The 18,308-nt window shown below is 37.2% G+C and overlaps 1 protein-coding gene across 3 annotated transcripts; it reads right to left on the minus strand.

Moving 5' to 3' along the window:
* Positions 1-814: 814 nt before the first annotated feature.
* On the minus strand, positions 815-17,069 carry DEPDC1 (DEP domain containing 1). 3 transcript variants are annotated; one of them, XM_063298099.1, is made up of 12 exons: positions 16,996-17,069; positions 16,025-16,290; positions 15,396-15,546; positions 12,761-12,870; positions 10,889-11,019; positions 10,263-10,310; positions 9,689-9,829; positions 8,451-9,305; positions 7,608-7,762; positions 6,437-6,613; positions 4,499-4,684; positions 815-2,243 (listed from the first exon to the last, which is right to left on the minus strand). In XM_063298099.1, the coding sequence occupies exons 1-12, from the start codon at positions 17,041-17,043 to the stop codon at positions 2,103-2,105; spliced, it is 2,409 nt and encodes an 802-aa protein (XP_063154169.1). In that variant the 5' UTR covers positions 17,044-17,069; the 3' UTR covers positions 815-2,102. The 3 variants fall into 3 exon arrangements, with proteins under 3 accessions (XP_063154169.1, XP_063154168.1, XP_063154170.1); XM_063298098.1 differs by having other exon boundaries at positions 7,590-7,762; XM_063298100.1 differs by lacking the exon at positions 8,451-9,305 and having other exon boundaries at positions 7,590-7,762.
* Positions 17,070-18,308: the final 1,239 nt, after the last annotated feature.

Genomic DNA, 18,308 nt, shown 5'->3' on the forward strand with positions numbered 1-18,308 from the left:
CTTTAGAGAGGTCCTGGTCTATCACTTTCTTTAGCAATCTGGTTCTGGTGTTAATCCAGCAGCACAAGCCAAAATGTCCATGGAGGGAGGTGAGTGGTAAAGAAGAATGGGTATGCCCACAACTGCAAGCAGCCAGTAGAAGGGCAGATCCCAGCCCTGACTGCATCCCCAAATTGCTGCTGAAGCCACACAAATTTTACAGACTTGTGTTGGGAAAAAGTGGAAAATGTTACTTCAACATCAAATAAGAAAACCCAGTTAGGTAGCCTTGGCTAGGATCTGGGAGGAAGGCTGAATTATATGGGTGTGTCCTTGAAGTTAGTGAAACATCTTTCAGCTGAAATTAGGGTGACCTATGAATATACCCATAGCCAGCACTTGAAGAAATAAAAAGGTGATGTAAACATGGAGTTAAACAAGCCAAAAGAGCAAAACATTTAGCTTCCTTGTTGCTATCGCAGTGACTTAAAGTCAGTGAAATCTTAGCCACGAGTGGCAAGATTAAATGCTTATAAATTGCTTTGACCAGCCAGTCAGTAAGCTAGTTACAGACATCAGGACTTATTTGTTACCAGGAGAACATCTTGCTAGAAGTTTATTTTATAAATATAGAATCCATATTTAAAGCATCTAAATATAATTGTGGTTTATATGCCATTCATAAAAATACTATTGAAAATTTAGCAACTATTCAGCTACTTAACCCATATCTGCTAAGTGTTCCTATTTACTAAGCCTGCCCAATTAACATAAGCTGGTTAAAACTTTAATTTGCTAATTAAAATGCATTGGATGCATCATGAATAATATTCTGATGTGTTCCCTTTTGTCACCTTGTTTTTTTATTTATATTTGTTTTAATTGGTTTTTGTATACTGTTTTAACTGTTGGTTTTATTGTACGCTGCCCAGAGTCATCTTGTGACAGGTTGGTGGTTATATAAATTTAATAAATAAAATAAAAATAATTTTTACACTGTATGAGGTCCTTTCTTTATCCCTCATAGTGAGAAAACAGAATATAATATAATTACTCTTTTCAGGACAAGACCCACAACTCACTGGAAAAGCTTGTTTACATCAGAAATGGTCCATAATATAATGCTGGTGGTACATAGTGATACATAGAAAGGAAATGAAACAATATCCTTTAAGTTCTTCCATTTAAAATTCAGTTCTGGGTGTGTACAGTAGTGCATTTACTAAAACATTCTTCTATACAAAATAAAACTGAGTTACCAGGATTTAGACAAGTTTCATTAAACAATCTTCTGAGAGATTTTTAAAAATCAGATATTTGCAAATATATATTATGACCAGAAAATCTTTAGAATCAAAACACAAACAGGAGTAGGGGAAGAGAATTCGGGCAATCTAATTCTACTAAAGAACAAGCTGTTGAGTCCAAGGAAAATTAACTATGTATGAGTCTCACTGAGAGCAACATGAAAAGTGAACCACAATAGCTTACACATAACTGAAAGATGTGAGCACGCACAAAAAATAGGGGAACATTAGTTACCATTTCAAACTATTAACAATAATGAATTAATTATTCCTTTATGGCTTTATAAGCAATAGAGTTAACTTCTTCTAATGAAGGGTTCAACTTGTACAATGAAAATCAGGCTTGCAATCACTATCTTTATGGCCATGTTCCATGCTTCCTTCTCTCAGGTGTGTTATTTAACTCAGCATTCATACATACACTATAGATGACATACTGAAGATCAACATTAATACAGTATTGTGGTATCCAGAACACAGATGTTCCTTTCAAAAACAGTGCAGAGTTACAGCACATGTTGTTTTTATAAATGCTACTGCCACCCTTCTTTCTTTTTTGCTGTTGGTGTATATAATATGCTCTTCATCTGTACCTTATTCAGCTATGTTCATAAAAAAATGGAACTATTTACAATTTTGAGCTTACTTTGTAAACAGTGAAGTTTATAAAATACAGATCTTCAGAATTCATGAAGAAATTCTTTAGCTAAGCACATTTCATAAAATCCGTATTTGCATATATGTGCTTATTGAAAGGTTTCTGCTGTTCATTTACAAAAAATGTTTCTTCATAAATAGACCATAGTGAGGTATAGATTAACTTTTAATGCTAAAATACTTCGACTTTCGCAAGCTGAGCATTGGCTGTTTAATTGTAGGCTTGTCATCAAACAAGATGGCTTCACTTTCTGAGGTTGGAAATCTGTTCTGATAAATCTGTGGATATTCCTTCTGGAACTGTAAATCAAAACAGTAGATCACCAGTATGAATTTTTCCAAAAACTGGGTTATCATGTAAAACAAATATTTTTCCAGCCAAATCAACTAATGATTCCTGCAAATATTACTCCAAAGTCACAAATACCTTTAAATGTACAATGTAAACTTGGAAGGTTACTCCTACTTCTGAACATGTACCTACACACAAAATTATATTGCTAGAAGAGTCCGATCTTCTGTGGGTCTACATCTGTACCTGTTTCTAAGGTTAAAAAATAAATTATTTAAAAAGAACACATTGTTTACATAGAGCTCCTAATCCCCATCCTTATTAACCATTCTGTGTCAAAACAGAGATAGGATTTCTAAAAAATAATGGGCAGTGGTTTGCAATGGTTTTCCAGCTGGGAAGCCAGATACAACTGGAAACTGGAAGTACTGGGCATTTGTAAACATTGTACCGCTGGTCTTTTCTCAGCAGCCACTAAATTCTTATTCAAGCATCTCCAAATAAAAAAAGTAGCCAAAGACCAGAAAGAGATGGGGGGGGGAGTTGGGTTTCTGCCAGTACTTGGAATAGAAACAATGGTTGGTCATGACCTCTCTATCATTCCTAATAAGTTATACAGGATCTTTTACTTATGTCTCCTTACACTTAAAATTATGGAACAGCAGATACATTTCATGATTGTGAGTACTAATGTATTCATGTGAGAATACAGGATTAATTGCTGTTCCGCTTTGATGCAGTAAAAAAACCCACATGTATTGATGAATACAGCCTTGCCTACCCTGCTGCCCATTAGATACACTGAAGTGCAATTCCCAGCAAGTATGTCCAACAGTCATACTAACTGGGAATCTTGCAAGTTGTAATCTACCACATTTAGAAGATATCAGGTTGGGAAAACAACTAGACATGTTTCTTTAACAGTCTAACCCTGTTATAAATTACTGGTGTGGAGATTTTTCCTAATTTAAATGGAGTAACTTCAAGCTTCTGACTATTTGGAAGCTTCACAAAGAGGAAAAAGTAAAGAACAGTATCTTCAATGCAGTGACTTAAACTTGCTAATTCAGAGGCAAACTTGAGTCATGAGACTTGTTTAATACATTCTAGGACAAGTATAATTCTGTAAAGCAATTAGTTCAGAGAAATTTCCCTCTGTATTAAGCTCTGCCATAATTGTTCTACTTTACCACAAAGCAGATTACAATAAACTGTGTCAGGTGAACTTGGATAAACCAAGTAAATATTTAGAAAACAATTATCTAGTATCGTATGGAAGTTTTCATAATCTTGAGTATTAATAATATCAAAGATGATGCTAGCTGCAAAACACAATGTGACAATCCAGTACACGCTGAACTTAAGGGACTTTGTCATGCCAAGAGCAAAGAACATGTTCCTAATCTCTAGTGCAAATTTGCTCTTAGTCTATATTAACAACAACCAACCTGTGGCACTCCCAATAGCTGCTGAATTATAATTTGCCATTTAGGAAGCATTGCCTATGGTGAGATGCTGGGAGTGATAGTGAAACAATACCTGGAATGCCATGGGTTGTCTGTTCCTATTACCAACCTAGCATAACACAAAGTGGCAGCAAATCTAGTTTGCAAAATGCTCTGCCATTTAGTCTGATTCTACATGTCATTTTCAAGGGTTCCAGCTCTGCAAAAGGGGAAGCCATGTTCACCCATTACGGGTTTCAACACAACCTGTTTGGGCTGGGATAGCAACTGTTATCCTGCCACACTAGAAAATCCCTCAATGTTGTATTCATGCAAAAAGGATATAAAAAGGAGGACTAACAATTTTACCACCCTTAAATGAGCTGATATCATCTCTTATCTTTAACAGAAGTGCAAGCCTGGCCAGTATAATAGTTTCCTGAAGGTTCTAGCAGGGGAGTACAGATATGGGAAATCCTTCACATCCAGTATAACAGCAAAACTAAAGCAACAGTTTAGGTCAAAGTTGTTATTCCTGACAAAAGATAAAGATTCTTAAGAAAGCACTTTTGCTACTGCAGTCTAAGTGTTCCTTGTACCAAAGTAGCTAGAGTGGCAACATAAAATGGGGCTGTAGCAAGCTTTAAAAAATAACCCAGATAAAGGGATGCAGCCCCGTCTTTTCCACAGAACACATCTATTTCCAGACAAATGGTTTTCTTAAGATCTGTCAAAAAGAAAATAAACAAAACCTCCAAAAATTACTCGAGGCCTCCTTGCTGAGTAATGATGTCGGAACAGTTCACCAATCTCATTACCTGTTTAAGTTTTTTCTTCTTCTCTTTCAGAGATAAATTTCTGTCTTTAATAATATTTTCCAAAAGCTCAGCAACTGCTGCCTGAGAAATAGAAATCTTTTGTTCATCAAATTCCTGAGATGTAATCCTCATACAGTAGGAATAACTTGGAAATATGGTGCTCAGTTCTTCTTCAAGACATTCCATCTGCAAGCAAGTAAAACCAAACGGACAGAATAGGAAAAAACATTTTAACAAATGGACACCACCACCAGCTCTGGCTAACAGCAATAGCTTCAGTTCTGAAGCTCCCATCTGAGATCTAAAACAGTGCTCAGAGAGAAGCCTTTTGATAAGCCAGAATCCTCTCAATTTAATATGGGGATAATACAAACGTGCTTACAGCAGCTGAAACACCCCAGGAAAATAAGATATCAAAGAAAATAATAATATGAAATGAATTACCCAACTGGAAGAATTTTATTTTGATATAAGAACTTGTAAGTGCGATTCTTAGCCTTTAATTCACTAATGTGCATAAATGCAACTTCATTAAATTCCCCTGATGACATGTAAAGAATTGGAATATCAAAAAAGTACTTCAGATAAGATGACTTCATTTCAATATCTATTTTAAACACAGTTCTGACGCTTACATTTAATGAAATCTTTCTGACTTCCACACTTGGTCATACTTTGCAAGTAAGGATAAGGAATTCTTGTTTGATCCTTGTTTGCTACAACTATTTTTAAAGGGAGAAATCTAAAACTTAAGCTATTATCTCTAGAATAAAATAGAGAGTAGAATCTCATATACAGGTGTCACTGCCAGTTCAGAGAAGAAGCTAAGTAAAATTTCAAAAACTCCTATGCTTTTGAGATAACTTCTAAATGGTTCATGGGGTTCAGTTATGAGTCACTGGACTGCTGTGTACAACTGAGTGTGCTTTAGTTAAAGTTACAGAAAACTAAAAAGCTTGGTTCTGATTCCTGCTCATAAACGGTTAGACTCAGAGGTCTACAGAATTTATTGAAGACCAAACTAAATTATGAGTAAAGGATAGCAAAATTATTTCCACAAAATCTTTAGGTAAAGGTAAAGGTTTCCCTTGACATTAAGTCCAGTCGCGTCTGACTCTAGGGGGCGGTGCTCATCTCCGTTTCAAAGCCGAAGAGCCGGCGTTTGTCTGTAGACACTTCCGTGGTCATGTGGCCGGCATGACTACACAGAATGCCATTACCTGCCCGCCGAAGCGGTACCTATTAATCTACTCACATTTGCATGTTTTCGAACTGCTAGGTTGGCAGGAGCTGGGACTAGCAATGGGAGCTCACCCCGTCACGCGGATTCGAACCGCTGACCTTTCGATTGGCAAGCTTGGCAGCTCAGCTGTTTAACCAGCAGCGCCACCGCGTCCCATACAAAATCTTTACTAGGAGCTAAATTATAAGTGAACTCTAGCAATCTATAGCATTACTATACAATTACTAATTGTTTATACTGTACTCACATAAAACATTCTTTTTAATACCTATTAAGGGCACAAACAGTGTCATATGGTTTATTTGAACCTTGGTGATCTAGATGCAGATTACTGTGATCTTATTAATTTTTTGTGTTGAAATGGTTCAAGAAATCAAGACAGCAATGCATGGCAGTTCACTCTTCCTGCATTACACTGCAAACTGGCTATGGAAAATAATACAAATGCCTGACCAGATAAATCATGCATACGAAGCTTTGATCAAAACCTCAATATAGGGAAATATATAACATGGGCCATACATTAATGCAAAGCATTTTATTTAAATCTGGAAAGTAGCTGTAATGGTCAGGTAAGTTTGAAGAAACAATTCCAAGACCATGGCTGTCAAAAAAACAAATTATTTATGCAAATATCTGATTCAAAAGAAGTTCTATTTAAAGATTAATAGATATAACTTAGCCATTTTGCTCACCTGAGTAGTTCTTAATGTTTCTATGTGGTCTTGTACTGCAACTTGTAAATAAGTTGGGACTTCTAAAATTTCCTGTTGGTGATCCATTAGAAAGGAAACTAATCTCATGGCAAGCCACTCATCTAGATCTACTTCTTCTTCACAGCACAGTATACAACGAGAAAATGTCTGTATCATCTGGAATCATTTAAGCATGCAGTTATGAAACACCAAGTATTGAAATAACATTCTTGTACAGCAGAGGTTTGCAAGTTTTGGGGCTGAAGACCGTATTTGGTTTCTAGTATGCCAAAAAATATGCAAATGTCAGGACAGGATGGGGCCACACAAGAGTTAAATTTGCATTACATTCAATATTGTTTATATAATTTATCTTCATATATTTAATAAGTATCTCTTTCTGTTAAACTCTGACATTAGATAGAAAATTTTGAAATATCTCTAAAGTTTCACTCAAGGATTTGGGGTGCTAACATCACAACCAACTTTGCATTTTCAGTGCTGACTTGGACGTTACAAGCAACAAGGAATTGCTTCCAGGAAAATGCATCGAGTTGCATGCAAGTAAGAAAACAGACTGGTAGAGGACAGGTGGAATGGTTCTTCTCTCTTCTATACCCAGAACTGAAACTGTATGTGGCTAGAGAAGATCTCCCTTCTTCTCATCCATACCTTTATAGAAATAGTTTATCTATGAAACTTTCCATCACAAGCTATGAAGAGACCACCATGGGTTGGTTCAAAAAAGATTTTGAGCATAGAAGATGGTATCGTGACAACTAATCACAAAGGCTACCTTCAGTCTTCAGAATCAGAGCCAGCTGCTGAAGGACAGTACTGTAATAAGAGAAGCCTGTTGCTGACCCATCCTCTTTCAGGCCTGCTAAAGACATCTGGTCTGAGTGTCCACTTTTGGAATGAGAAAACCAAGCAAGATAGGACTACAGGACTTATTTTTATTTCCTTAAATTTAACTGTAGAACCATTAAATTCTCAGACCCTCCTCTGCCAGCCCCTACAAGGCTATTAAAATGCTGGCAGGTGATCAGACGTACAAGAGAGAGCAGAAAGGAAGATTTTTAAACATGAATCCATTTGTCAATGATGCAACTAGAATAGCTGCTTAAAAAAACATTATGGGAAGCAATCCTACCAAAGATCTGGTGCCTACTGTGTCATGAAGTCGTGGCATATCAACATTTTCACTCATCCGAGAGATCATTCGCATTAAAAGTTGAAGTTTTCTGCGATTTGGTGGTGGAAGCAATAGGCAGCAAATCTGCAGTGCTTCAACAGCAACTCTTTCTAAATGAGGTTGCAACAAATCTAGAAAATTATTAAATCAGAGGCATTATTTTACAACTTTTCTAGAAATTGATTCACTTTTGTACCAATAATTCAAGTGAAGTCTAACTAATGTGCATGTTACTATTTATTTGTTAGATAATCTAGGTTTTTCTCCAGAAGTATAAGATAATTTACATGGGGATCTCCCTATAATTTTATCCCCACAAAAATCCTGCGAGGTAGACTGGATTGAGAGAATCACTGCCCCAGAACTATCCTGTGATTTTCCATGGCTGAGGCTGGACTCGAAGTTCGGACTCCCCAGTCCTGGTCCAACACTTTAACCACTACAGCACACTGCCTGTCCTCTTGTCTTCTATCTAGCTATTAAGGTGCTAAGTGATTAGTCATTTAAAGTCACAGTGCAAAAGATCTAAGTTAAAAGATCTAAGTTACTTGATATAATCTTGAGTTATAGAAATACCAGCATGGACAAGAAAGCATACATTTTGCATTATCATGCATTCTAGAAAATACTGATGCTTGCAGAGCTGATAGCATTAGCTTAAAAAATATTTAACTTCACAGGCTAAAGAGTCTGTTGAAACTATTAAGTCACTTAAAATTCAGGGTTTGGCAAAAACACCCCCCTTAAAAAAGAAAGCAAGCAGAAAAGCAAGCTAGTTAGTACAAACATGCACAAACATGCTTCACAAAGCAATCTTACGTGATGTGCCAGTCAGCATAAAGGAGCTGGGAGAAAACATGTATTCTGAAAGCTGTGTTGCACTTTTGTGGAATCTTTTATTGATTGCCATATCAGAACCCACGGATTTACTTCCTATTTTAACAGCCATTCTGGTAGTGCTTTGAGTTTTGGGGCCAAGGTGTATTGGATGTGGTTTCACTGTGATCTCTGCAACCGGAGCATGTACCCCACACCAAATGGAGTTTCTGAGTCCACATAAACTCTGAGACCGGCAAAGTTGTTTTGATCCACCGTTAACACTAGATTGCTCTCCTTCAGGAAAACTTGATGCAGAAACTCCCTTGAAGCTATGAGTTTCTTTTTCATTAATGTTATCTGAACAAAGATCCAATAAAGAGACTGGCTCAAAGTGCAACAGTTTGTTCTCATTACTTGTCAATGGCACAATATGCATTCCAGCTTGAGAAAATTGTTTAAATCCATCTTTACTACGTTTGCTTGAGGTTGCATCTGCAATTCCCTCCAAAGAGTGACATCTTGCCTTAAGCCTCAGAGGCAGAGCATGTTCATTTTTCAGTTGTGAAAGATTCTGACAACTGCCACCTTTTTGTACATGAATAGTGCCATCTTTACAAGTCATGTTACAGTGCTGAAAATTCATACTGCATCCTATTTCATTTGTACGCCTTTTATAAACTTTATCAGAAGTCTTAGATGCATCTTTTTTGGCAGTGTCACGATGAAGCAAACTTAACAGAAGACATTCAGTTGACTTGAATGAGTTTAAATGAGAAGGTTTTGAAAATACCAAATCATTCTGGATACCAAGTTTTCCACTGGATCTGTTTGGGATTGTGATGTAGCCACACAGAACTATCAGAAAATGAAATACAAATTCAAATGCAGGCAACTTAGAAGCACAAGCGACATAATCAGAAAAATTAAAATAGAGATTATTGTTTCAAAGTTAGTGATGCTGAAAGACTATATGTTCAGTCAGAAGATATTCAGAAACATACATGCAAAGGATAGCTCACATATGCAAGACTAAGTACACATAACAAATCATATTATGATTTCTGCACAAAAGCTAAGATTATGTTATTACATTCAATAATCACACTTTATAATTGACTAATTCTATAAAACTAGACATACTTCTTTCCAGAATTAGTACACAGACTCATGGCATCTTAGGTCATCTTCTCAACTGTACACCAGGATTCTGTATCGCCCTGATCTGAATGGATACATACCTAAAATCTTCACAAATAATTCATAGTACCGAAAAGTAAGCAAAGGTTCAGGGAGACTAAGAAAATAGTCAGCAATTGTTTTGAATACATCTCGCTCAAAACCCATGTATGTTGGCTGACTCCCATCATTACATCTAGGCCCTAAAAATGCAAAAGGAAATAAATCTCAACAACACTGATCTCCATGATATTTCAGCAGCCAGGAACTGCATAGCACTGGTTTTTCTAACTTCCTACATTAACAATTCATCAGATGAAATATTTATGAAAGTACACTGGATACAAGACTTTATTTATACGTGATATAGTGAGACAATTCCTTTAAGAAGTGCCATTATAAAGAACAGGTTCATTCTCTATTTTTGATGCATGTTTCCCCACTGTTCTCTATATTGTAGATCTGTACTCTTTTTTTGTTATTGGCACTTTGTCTTTATTCATATCTCGCATTTGTCTTCTAAATTCAGGTAATATGACACTTAGAGCAAACTAATTTAATAGAACCTACAAGTACAGCATTGCCAATCTATTTAATTTTTTTGCATTGTGTTTTCTTAATGTATGTCTAACTTACAGTTTGCCAAACATTTCATAGCTGACAATACCCAGTGAGGGAAATCTTCTGCAAGAAATGGGAGAGAAAAAAGATTTACCACCTCTTATTTTTATACCCAAGCTAATTAAACATATTTGTTATATTTGTATTTCATCGTTCATCCAAGGAGTACAACATCACATAGAGAAAACACTTAGACAGCATCTCACTTTAAATTTCATAATTACCATATAGGTGTAATCATGCTGAGCCTTACCAATTCATTCATGGCTACTCTTGTTGTGACTGAATGGGAATCTGAATGTAACTTTCCCAGTCCCAGCAATGGTTTTATTGATAAACATACATCCAATAGTAAATTGTGAAATGGCACACGCTTAATATGTCAACTTTTTAAATTTTATTTGATTATTCATAATTTTAGACAGCATTTCTAATAAAAATACTAGACCAAAATGCTACAATGTATTTATCTAGAAACCCTATTAAAGACATTGTAGTTTTCCAGTAAACGTGTGCAGCTCAAGTTGTTAGGTTTAATACAGTTGCTACATCCCCAAATACAAAAATATTCTATCATATATTTGCTCATGTTTAAGTTGGAAAGAACTCAAACACTTTAAAAATTATATTATAGGACTTGCCTGATTTATCTTGTAGAAGAACAACTCCATGTTTACTTGTATTAGTCATGTTATATACTATGTAGTGAGGAATTACTTGTGCTGGATGCAAGATGTGTTCTAAAGATGGTATACCTAAAATAGTTTGCAAACTATGAAGAGGAAAAAATGCAGTCAATTCAGAAACTTAACAAATCTCTTTCAGAAGTTCTCAAGGAAAAAGGCTTGTGAAAATTCAACATATCTTGCTTCAGACAACCCAGAAATTATATATATATATATATATATATATATATATATATATATATATTTATTTATTTACATGGCACTGTCTGCGAGCTAAATTATATAACATGCTGACTTAATCATGGGGTGACCAAAATAGATAAATAACATTTAATACAGCAGAAGAATAATTATCTTGTGACGCCACCTTAGGTAAAGGTAAAGGTTTCCCTTGACATTAAGCCCGGTCATGTCCGACTCTAGGGGGCGGTGTGCATCTCTGTTTCAAAGCTGAAGAGCCGGCGTTTGTCCATAGACATTTCCGTGGTCATGTGACCGGCATGACTAAACGGAATGCCATTACCTGCCCGCCAAAGCGGTACCTATTAATCTACTCACATTTGCATGTTTTCGAACTGCTAGGTTGGCAGGAGCTGGGACTGGCAACGGGAGCTCACCCCGTCATGCGGATTCGAACTGCTGACCTTCCGATTGGCAAGCTCAGCAGCTCAGTGGTTTAACCCGCAGCACCACCGCGTTCCTTTTAAGACTCCACCTTAGCTTTCATTAAAAAGACTAGTCCAAAATTCTAGAGATGTGCAAAATTTATTATTCTGAGTATGTAACATTCTGGGTAATACAAAAAATGCTGATCCACCTGTTTTGGAAACAAGTGAGTAGTTTTCTCCAAGTAAATCTTCTTGGACAGGAAGTTGTTTGCAATACTGAAATACCACAAACTACTTTCTCTTCTGGAAGATGTACTTCTGTAAAAGCGATAACCTAGAAAGGCTGGATTGGTCTGGAAGATAATATTTTTGTTTTGCACACAATTATAAAATTCCCTGTATTACCTAAAGCATCCTAGGGACAATGATATCACAGAGAAAAAAAAAATACTGAAAGACGGTAACAAACTATCATTTTAAGTCCAGCAGCAATTTGATGAAGTTCTACATAGACAGTACAACTTCCTCCATAGATGAAATATTTCCTTTATCCCCTTAATAATTTAAGTAATTAAAATAAATGAACTTTTTATGATACAGTAGAAATGATATTTAGACATTCAAATATTTTTCACCAGTTCGGTATATAAGTTTGCATAATTTCAATTTTCAAAATATTGTGGCAGCGCAAGTGCACATAACATAAAGTAAGTTTACATATCAGGTGGTCCCTGACTTACGAACACAATTGGGACCGGAATTTCCATTGTAAGTTGTGTTACCATGTGACCTGACCTGATTTGATGACCATTTTTATGGCAGTTGTTAAGGGAATCATGGGTTATTAAGCAAATCCAGCTTCCCAATGGGCGTTTTTTGCCAGAAAATGGCAAAAATCATCGCAAAATGCGATCGCGTTACTGCAGGACACTGCAACCGGCTGTAAATGCGAGATGGTTGCCAAGTGCCTGAAATGCGATCATGTGACTGCAGAGGAATGGTGCGATGTTTTGCGACACTTGGAAGTGCTTTACAGGCTGTTAAGCACCCATTCTGCATTGTTAAATGAACGATCATAAGTTGAGGGCTACCTGTACATTGCTTTGAAGGGTATTGATTTTGAAAGATTACTGGGACACCAGAATAATCTTTGCCCCAGAAATTATTTTATCCTCATATCTAAAATTTATGGGAGAAAGAAAACACATCTGTTACTCACTGTATCATAACAATGTTTCGCCAAACTTCTTCTATATCTGCTTGAGTTATTTGCCTGCCACTTGCTACCCATTTTTTATCCTCTTCACATTTCACGTTTTCTTTGTTGTTCTGCAAAAACGTAATTACAAGCATGTCATAAAAGTGTGAGACTTTTATTCAAAATTCAGGAAAGAATAATTTGAGCTATCTAGTTATAATCCATTTTTTCCCTTGGTTCCAGGTAATCTGGAAGCTAGCAGGATACTGCTAGCAGTCGTAGTGACACTTGCTTATCAGCCAGATGACCTTTACAACATCTATTTCAAAACACAGCAGTAAATCTTGGAAGGTGGAGAATCTATCATTACTTCCCATCTTTTAAGCAGAAACATAACGTGTAATTTATGCAAAACAAATAGCAACCTTTTACTGTATGATTCTAAATGACTCAAAACCCATTCTTTGTGCACAGCAGCAGAAACTATGAAAATATTGTGCAGAATTTTTAAATGCAACCTTATAAAAATAATTGTTGCCAAAGATATTAAGTTATGAAATAAGAAATATGCAGATGTTCACCAAGCAAGTTATTTGCAATTTCATGATCTCCAATTAAATTAGGGCAAGACAATAACACAGAAAACCTTTACCAGTTGAATTCTGATTTCAATAGGGACTGGCATGTGTAAGCCATTAACTTTTCCCCCTGGGATACCCCAGTTAATGGATCATTTCAGCAGCATTTGAGCTTTCACTCCGATTAGAGCTGTAATATGTTACAGTACTTTTTGCTGTTAAATTTTATATGTTCTTGACTTAACCTGTTTCCACAGAAGAGAATATATGTAGCACAGGGTTGAAGTGTGGAGTCCTTGGTGCTCTCTGAGCTTAGTTGTTTGCTTGCAGTCATTTCATCACCCAACTAGGTAACATCATCAGTGCTAGCGAGTGTGGGGTTTGCTTCCTGTTTATATACAGTAGCTTGCCCTGCCAGAGTTGGAGTGGGTGAGGTTTTCTCCTTGGTAGTTCCTTGATTAGGGACAAGGGATTAGTTTTCTGCTTGATTGTTTACCCCTGCTTATCTGAGTGTCAGCTACTGGAGGGGAAGTCTTCTGGCCTTTTGTTTCCTTCTTAGCTTGTTATTGTCTCTTTTGAATGGTGTGTAAATATGATTTATTTCTAACTGTCTATTGATGGGTGATTTGTCCGAATGCCAAGCTTCCAGGAATTCTCTAGTGTTTTTGATTTGGCTTGGGCTAAGATGTTCACAAGAGCCAGTTTAGTGTAGTGGTTAAGGCATCAGGCTAGAAACAGGGAGACCATGAGTTCTAGTCCCACCTTAGGCACAAAGCTAGCTGGGTGACCTTGGGCCAGTTACTTTCTCTCAGCCTTATAAAGGAAGCAATGGCAAACCACTTCTGAAAAAACTTGCCAAGAAAACTGCAAGGACATATCCAGGCAGTCTCTGAGAATTGGACACAATTGAACAGATTTTTTTTTAAAAAAAAAGGATGCTCAGAGTTTCCCAATTGAAATTGTGGTTGAGTCTGCCCATGTGTTGTGAGATTAAGGAGCTTTCCCCGTGTCTTATCAAAAAGTGCCTTACCACTCCACAACCAACACAAGCTATGAAAAGGATAACACTACTATACATCAAAAACATCTCAGAAGCAACCAACAGACTATTACAACCACGTGGCATCATCACAGCACACAAACCAACTAAAGCCCTCCAAAACATCTTAAGTAAACGAAAAGACCCTGTAGCCCAAGAAGAAAAAAAACAGGAGTTATCTACAACATACAGTGTAAGGACTGTAACAGCCACTATGTTAGACAGACAGGCAGAAGAGTAGCAAAGTGCATCCATGAACACCAACTAGCAGTCAGAAGACACAATGAAAAATCTATGCACGGATTTAGAATAAGATACCTGGCTTGGCAATAGAACATGTGAAAAAGATCTTGACATAATAAAATGATTACAAACTGATTATGAGTCAGGAATGTGATGAAGGCTGTAGAAAAAAACAAATGTAGTTTTAGTCCATTTCAAGAGAAATATAGTTTCCAAATCACAAGAAGTAATTCTCTCACTTAATTTGTGCCAGTTAGATCAGAGACTATCAGAGGACTAGAAACAAAGCCCTGTGAAGAGAGACTGAAAGATCTGGGTATGTTCCACACTGAGAAGACCATGAGGATATATTTAACGACTTGAAAGAGTATCATACAGAAGGCCAAGACCTCTTTTCTGTCATCCCAAAGAGCAAGACAAGAAATAATGATTTTATATTTAGAGCAAGATAGATTTCAGTTGAATATTACCAAAACAGACAAACAAAAACGCCAGACATAAGTGTGCAAATCTCACTTTTGACAGGCAAAAAAAGGAACAAGAGCCTAATCAAGATCAATTATTGCATAGACCTTCCAGAAACAGTTAATTCTTGATAGGTTCATCTTGAGCTCTGGCCCAGTACCCAGGAGAACCACCATGTTTTCAGGGCCTTACAGAAGGTCGGGACCATCCAAACCTGTGGGGAATGATACTCCATAGAACAGGCAATGCAATGAAGAAGTCATCTCACTGAGGCTCAGTCCCAGGTGTGTGTGCGTGAAATTGATGACACAATTAGTCAATAATATATTACCTGACATTCCTGAAAGTCATGTTTTTTAGGCGGTCTCTTGGAGTACTGCGGTAATTTAAATATACTTTCTGGTTTTTTAGGCACATTATCCGGGGTTTCTCTGAATGGATATCGACGTGGCAAAATTTTAACAGGGGAAGCTGAGGGAAACCTACAATTTGACACAGAAAATGTCAACATTTCAATATAGCAGTTTAATTCAGTTTTAATGAAGTCCCTTGAAGAGAGTTTTGTCCTTTTGCAACCTAGATCTAATAGCCCTATTTGAAGATTACAAAGTATTTGGAAAAGAACAGTTTCAAAATGGCAAATGATTTTCATTAAGAAAGTAGGCATATCTGTCACTTTTTGGTACTAAAGTATAGATTATTGTAATATTTTACAGGAGACAGCACTCTTGGCACAAACAAAGCACCTATTATATTAGGCAACTAGATTTGATCTTATGGAACAGATGATTTAAAACTTCATATTCTATTTAAAGGTAAAATGTACATATACCTCTGTTGTAGTAAGCCACAAAATAAGGAAACCAGCCAAACATTTATATTCAATATATATATATATATATATATATATATATATATATATATATATTTACCAGGTTCTGTAATTATTCTGTAAATTACCTGTACAAATTATGATTGTCATCCAGATTTTCTGAACCCCATCTTCCTTTTATATCCTCAATCACATGATTTTTAAGAAATTTCCTTAACAGCTGAACAGTTTGCTGCCTAGTAACTTCTGGACCAAAATTAGTATTATTCCTGAGTAAGTCATGAAGCCAGTCAGTTGCTTCAGCTGCAGTAAAGCAATTTCCATATTTTTTAAAGTGTTGTCTGTGTTTCTTCTGTGGCATTTGTGCCCGAAAATGTCTAGTAACTTCATTCCACTATAAGTCAAGAGAAATGAAATTGCAAATGGAGAGGACAGAGGGAAATAAAGTACATACAGTGCAAAAAGTACACAGCGATTTTTATCTTGTTAACCACATTTTTTTGACAAAATAGTAGTTTTAATATATTTGACACCTTTGTGCTGCAACGAAGGCTTTATTAATATAGAGCAAACTCAACACTTCAGCTGTCAGGTCTGGTGACATGTAGTAAAAAAAACCCCACCTTGTTACTAAATCAGGGCAAGTTAAAGAGCATTAATGGGCATATGAGGGTTCATCCACAAGACGGTTTAGAAATACTCCGAAACGTGGAATCTCAAGGTGGGCCAAAGAAACTCGGCTAAATACTGGTTCTTCAACAGAGATTTGCCTCATCACCATCCAGTTACGCTCCTATCACTGAACGGTTACAGCCGATGCCAATGTGAATCAAAACGTTAACCATACACACTCGCAGCACCTTCCAGATTAACCTGTGTATTATGAAAGTTTTTAAGTTTTCCCGGACTGCACTCTACTACAAGCAAACATGTTAGTGGTGTATTTGCACGCAAAGACAGATACAGGTGCGCACACATACATAAAAAGTTAACTTGGATAGAAATAATTAAGGAAGGAAAGTCCAGGAAGTCAATCAACTTCAGTGCGATCTTGCCCGTCAGAAAGCCTCCTCCCCGCTTTTTCTTTTCTTTTTTTTACCAGCTTGGTGGCGCGATAAGGTCCCGGAGAGACCACCCGATTCTCCATTGCCGCTACAACATAGCGCAGCCAACGAGCAACAAGCGACCGTGAAATTGTCCACGCCGAGCAACTGCTGCCTGGAGGTTTGAATTGCCTTCCGGAGCTTCTGATTGGTGAAATGCGGTATCGCGTGACCCAGAGAGCGGAAGCCAGGTGCGCGTGCTCGCAGACCGGGGGTTTCTGGAGCACGACTTCTGCTCCTTGAGCTGCAGAAGGTGGACGTGGTTTTGGAGATGGAGGAAACGTTGTGATTCCTTCACTTCCCTGTGTACTGGGACACAGAGGGTGGAAATGAAATCCACCGCAGTTTGTAAGCTGACTGGTGGGACAGGTTTAAACCTAGTTCCTTTATTCACGTGGCACTCCGAAACCACAAAACAGCCGCTCATTTTTACCTTGGGTGCTTCTCTGCTGCTAGCCAGTATGGTTCGTTGACGATTCAATATGCTGTGGAAGCTTCAATTGGCTAAACAGGTTTGGCTAACTGAGCATGTGCTGCAAACCCAGCCTAAGGGGGGGCAATGAAAAAAAAAAGTGGCCAGAAATTGCAAAAATTAAAGAGAGCAACCCCAGAGGCAGTGCAAGGAGTTTTAGCACATTGGTGCCCTGATTTCCACAACCCTGCATTTACATAAATTTGCATATTTATATTTGCATCCAAGCCTTGAAAAAAGTAAAATGCATTTTTATACAGGGTGATAGCAGATTCCAGAGTGCATTGTAGAGGTTGAAGAATGTCAAGGGAGTTTTGGGCTTCGGGGTTTAGTGACTGTGGTCCAGATAGATACCATGAGCTAGATCCTGAAGCCCAACACTGCCCAATATATCCTGGCCGTGAAAGCAAAATCAATGGGGATCTGTGTGATTCGCTTAACAACCATGTGGTTTGCTTAACACCAGTGATTCACTTCACCACCACCACAAAAAGGTTGAGAAATTGGATCAGATTTGCTTAATGACTACTTTGCTTAGCAACCAAAATTCTGGGCCCAATTGTCATTAAGCAAGGACTACCTGTATAGTGTCAAGGGACCTTCTGAGCAATTGTGGCTCTGTAACCACACCAAGGGATGAGCACCAGTGGGGCAAAACCCAGAAGGAAGAAAATCAACTTTAGCCAGAGGTTAAAATGTAATCCTACAATCTAGCATCCACAGAGACCAAGCACATCTCTAAATGTAATGCAGCATTCTTAATAAATATTGGAACTGAAAATTAATTCTAATAAACACAGATTAAACAGCTTTAAGGATGTCAACCTTTGTAAAAAT

The sequence above is a fragment of the Candoia aspera genome, chromosome 3 (assembly GCF_035149785.1).
Source record: "Candoia aspera isolate rCanAsp1 chromosome 3, rCanAsp1.hap2, whole genome shotgun sequence".
NCBI lineage: Eukaryota > Metazoa > Chordata > Lepidosauria > Squamata > Boidae > Candoia > Candoia aspera.

Excerpts from the sequence above, each read along its gene's own strand:
- DEPDC1 (XM_063298098.1), bottom strand. The coding sequence starts at position 17,043 with ATGGAGAATCGGGTGGTCTCTCCGGGACCTTATCGCGCCACCAAGCTG. Across the intron at positions 11,020-12,760 it reads CGAAACATTGTTATGATACA|TTTGCAAACTATTTTAGGTA; the intron begins GTGAGTAACAGA and ends TCCTCTTCATAG. Across the intron at positions 2,244-4,498 it reads AGAAGAAAAAACTTAAACAG|TTCCAGAAGGAATATCCACA; the intron begins GTAATGAGATTG and ends TTTGATTTACAG.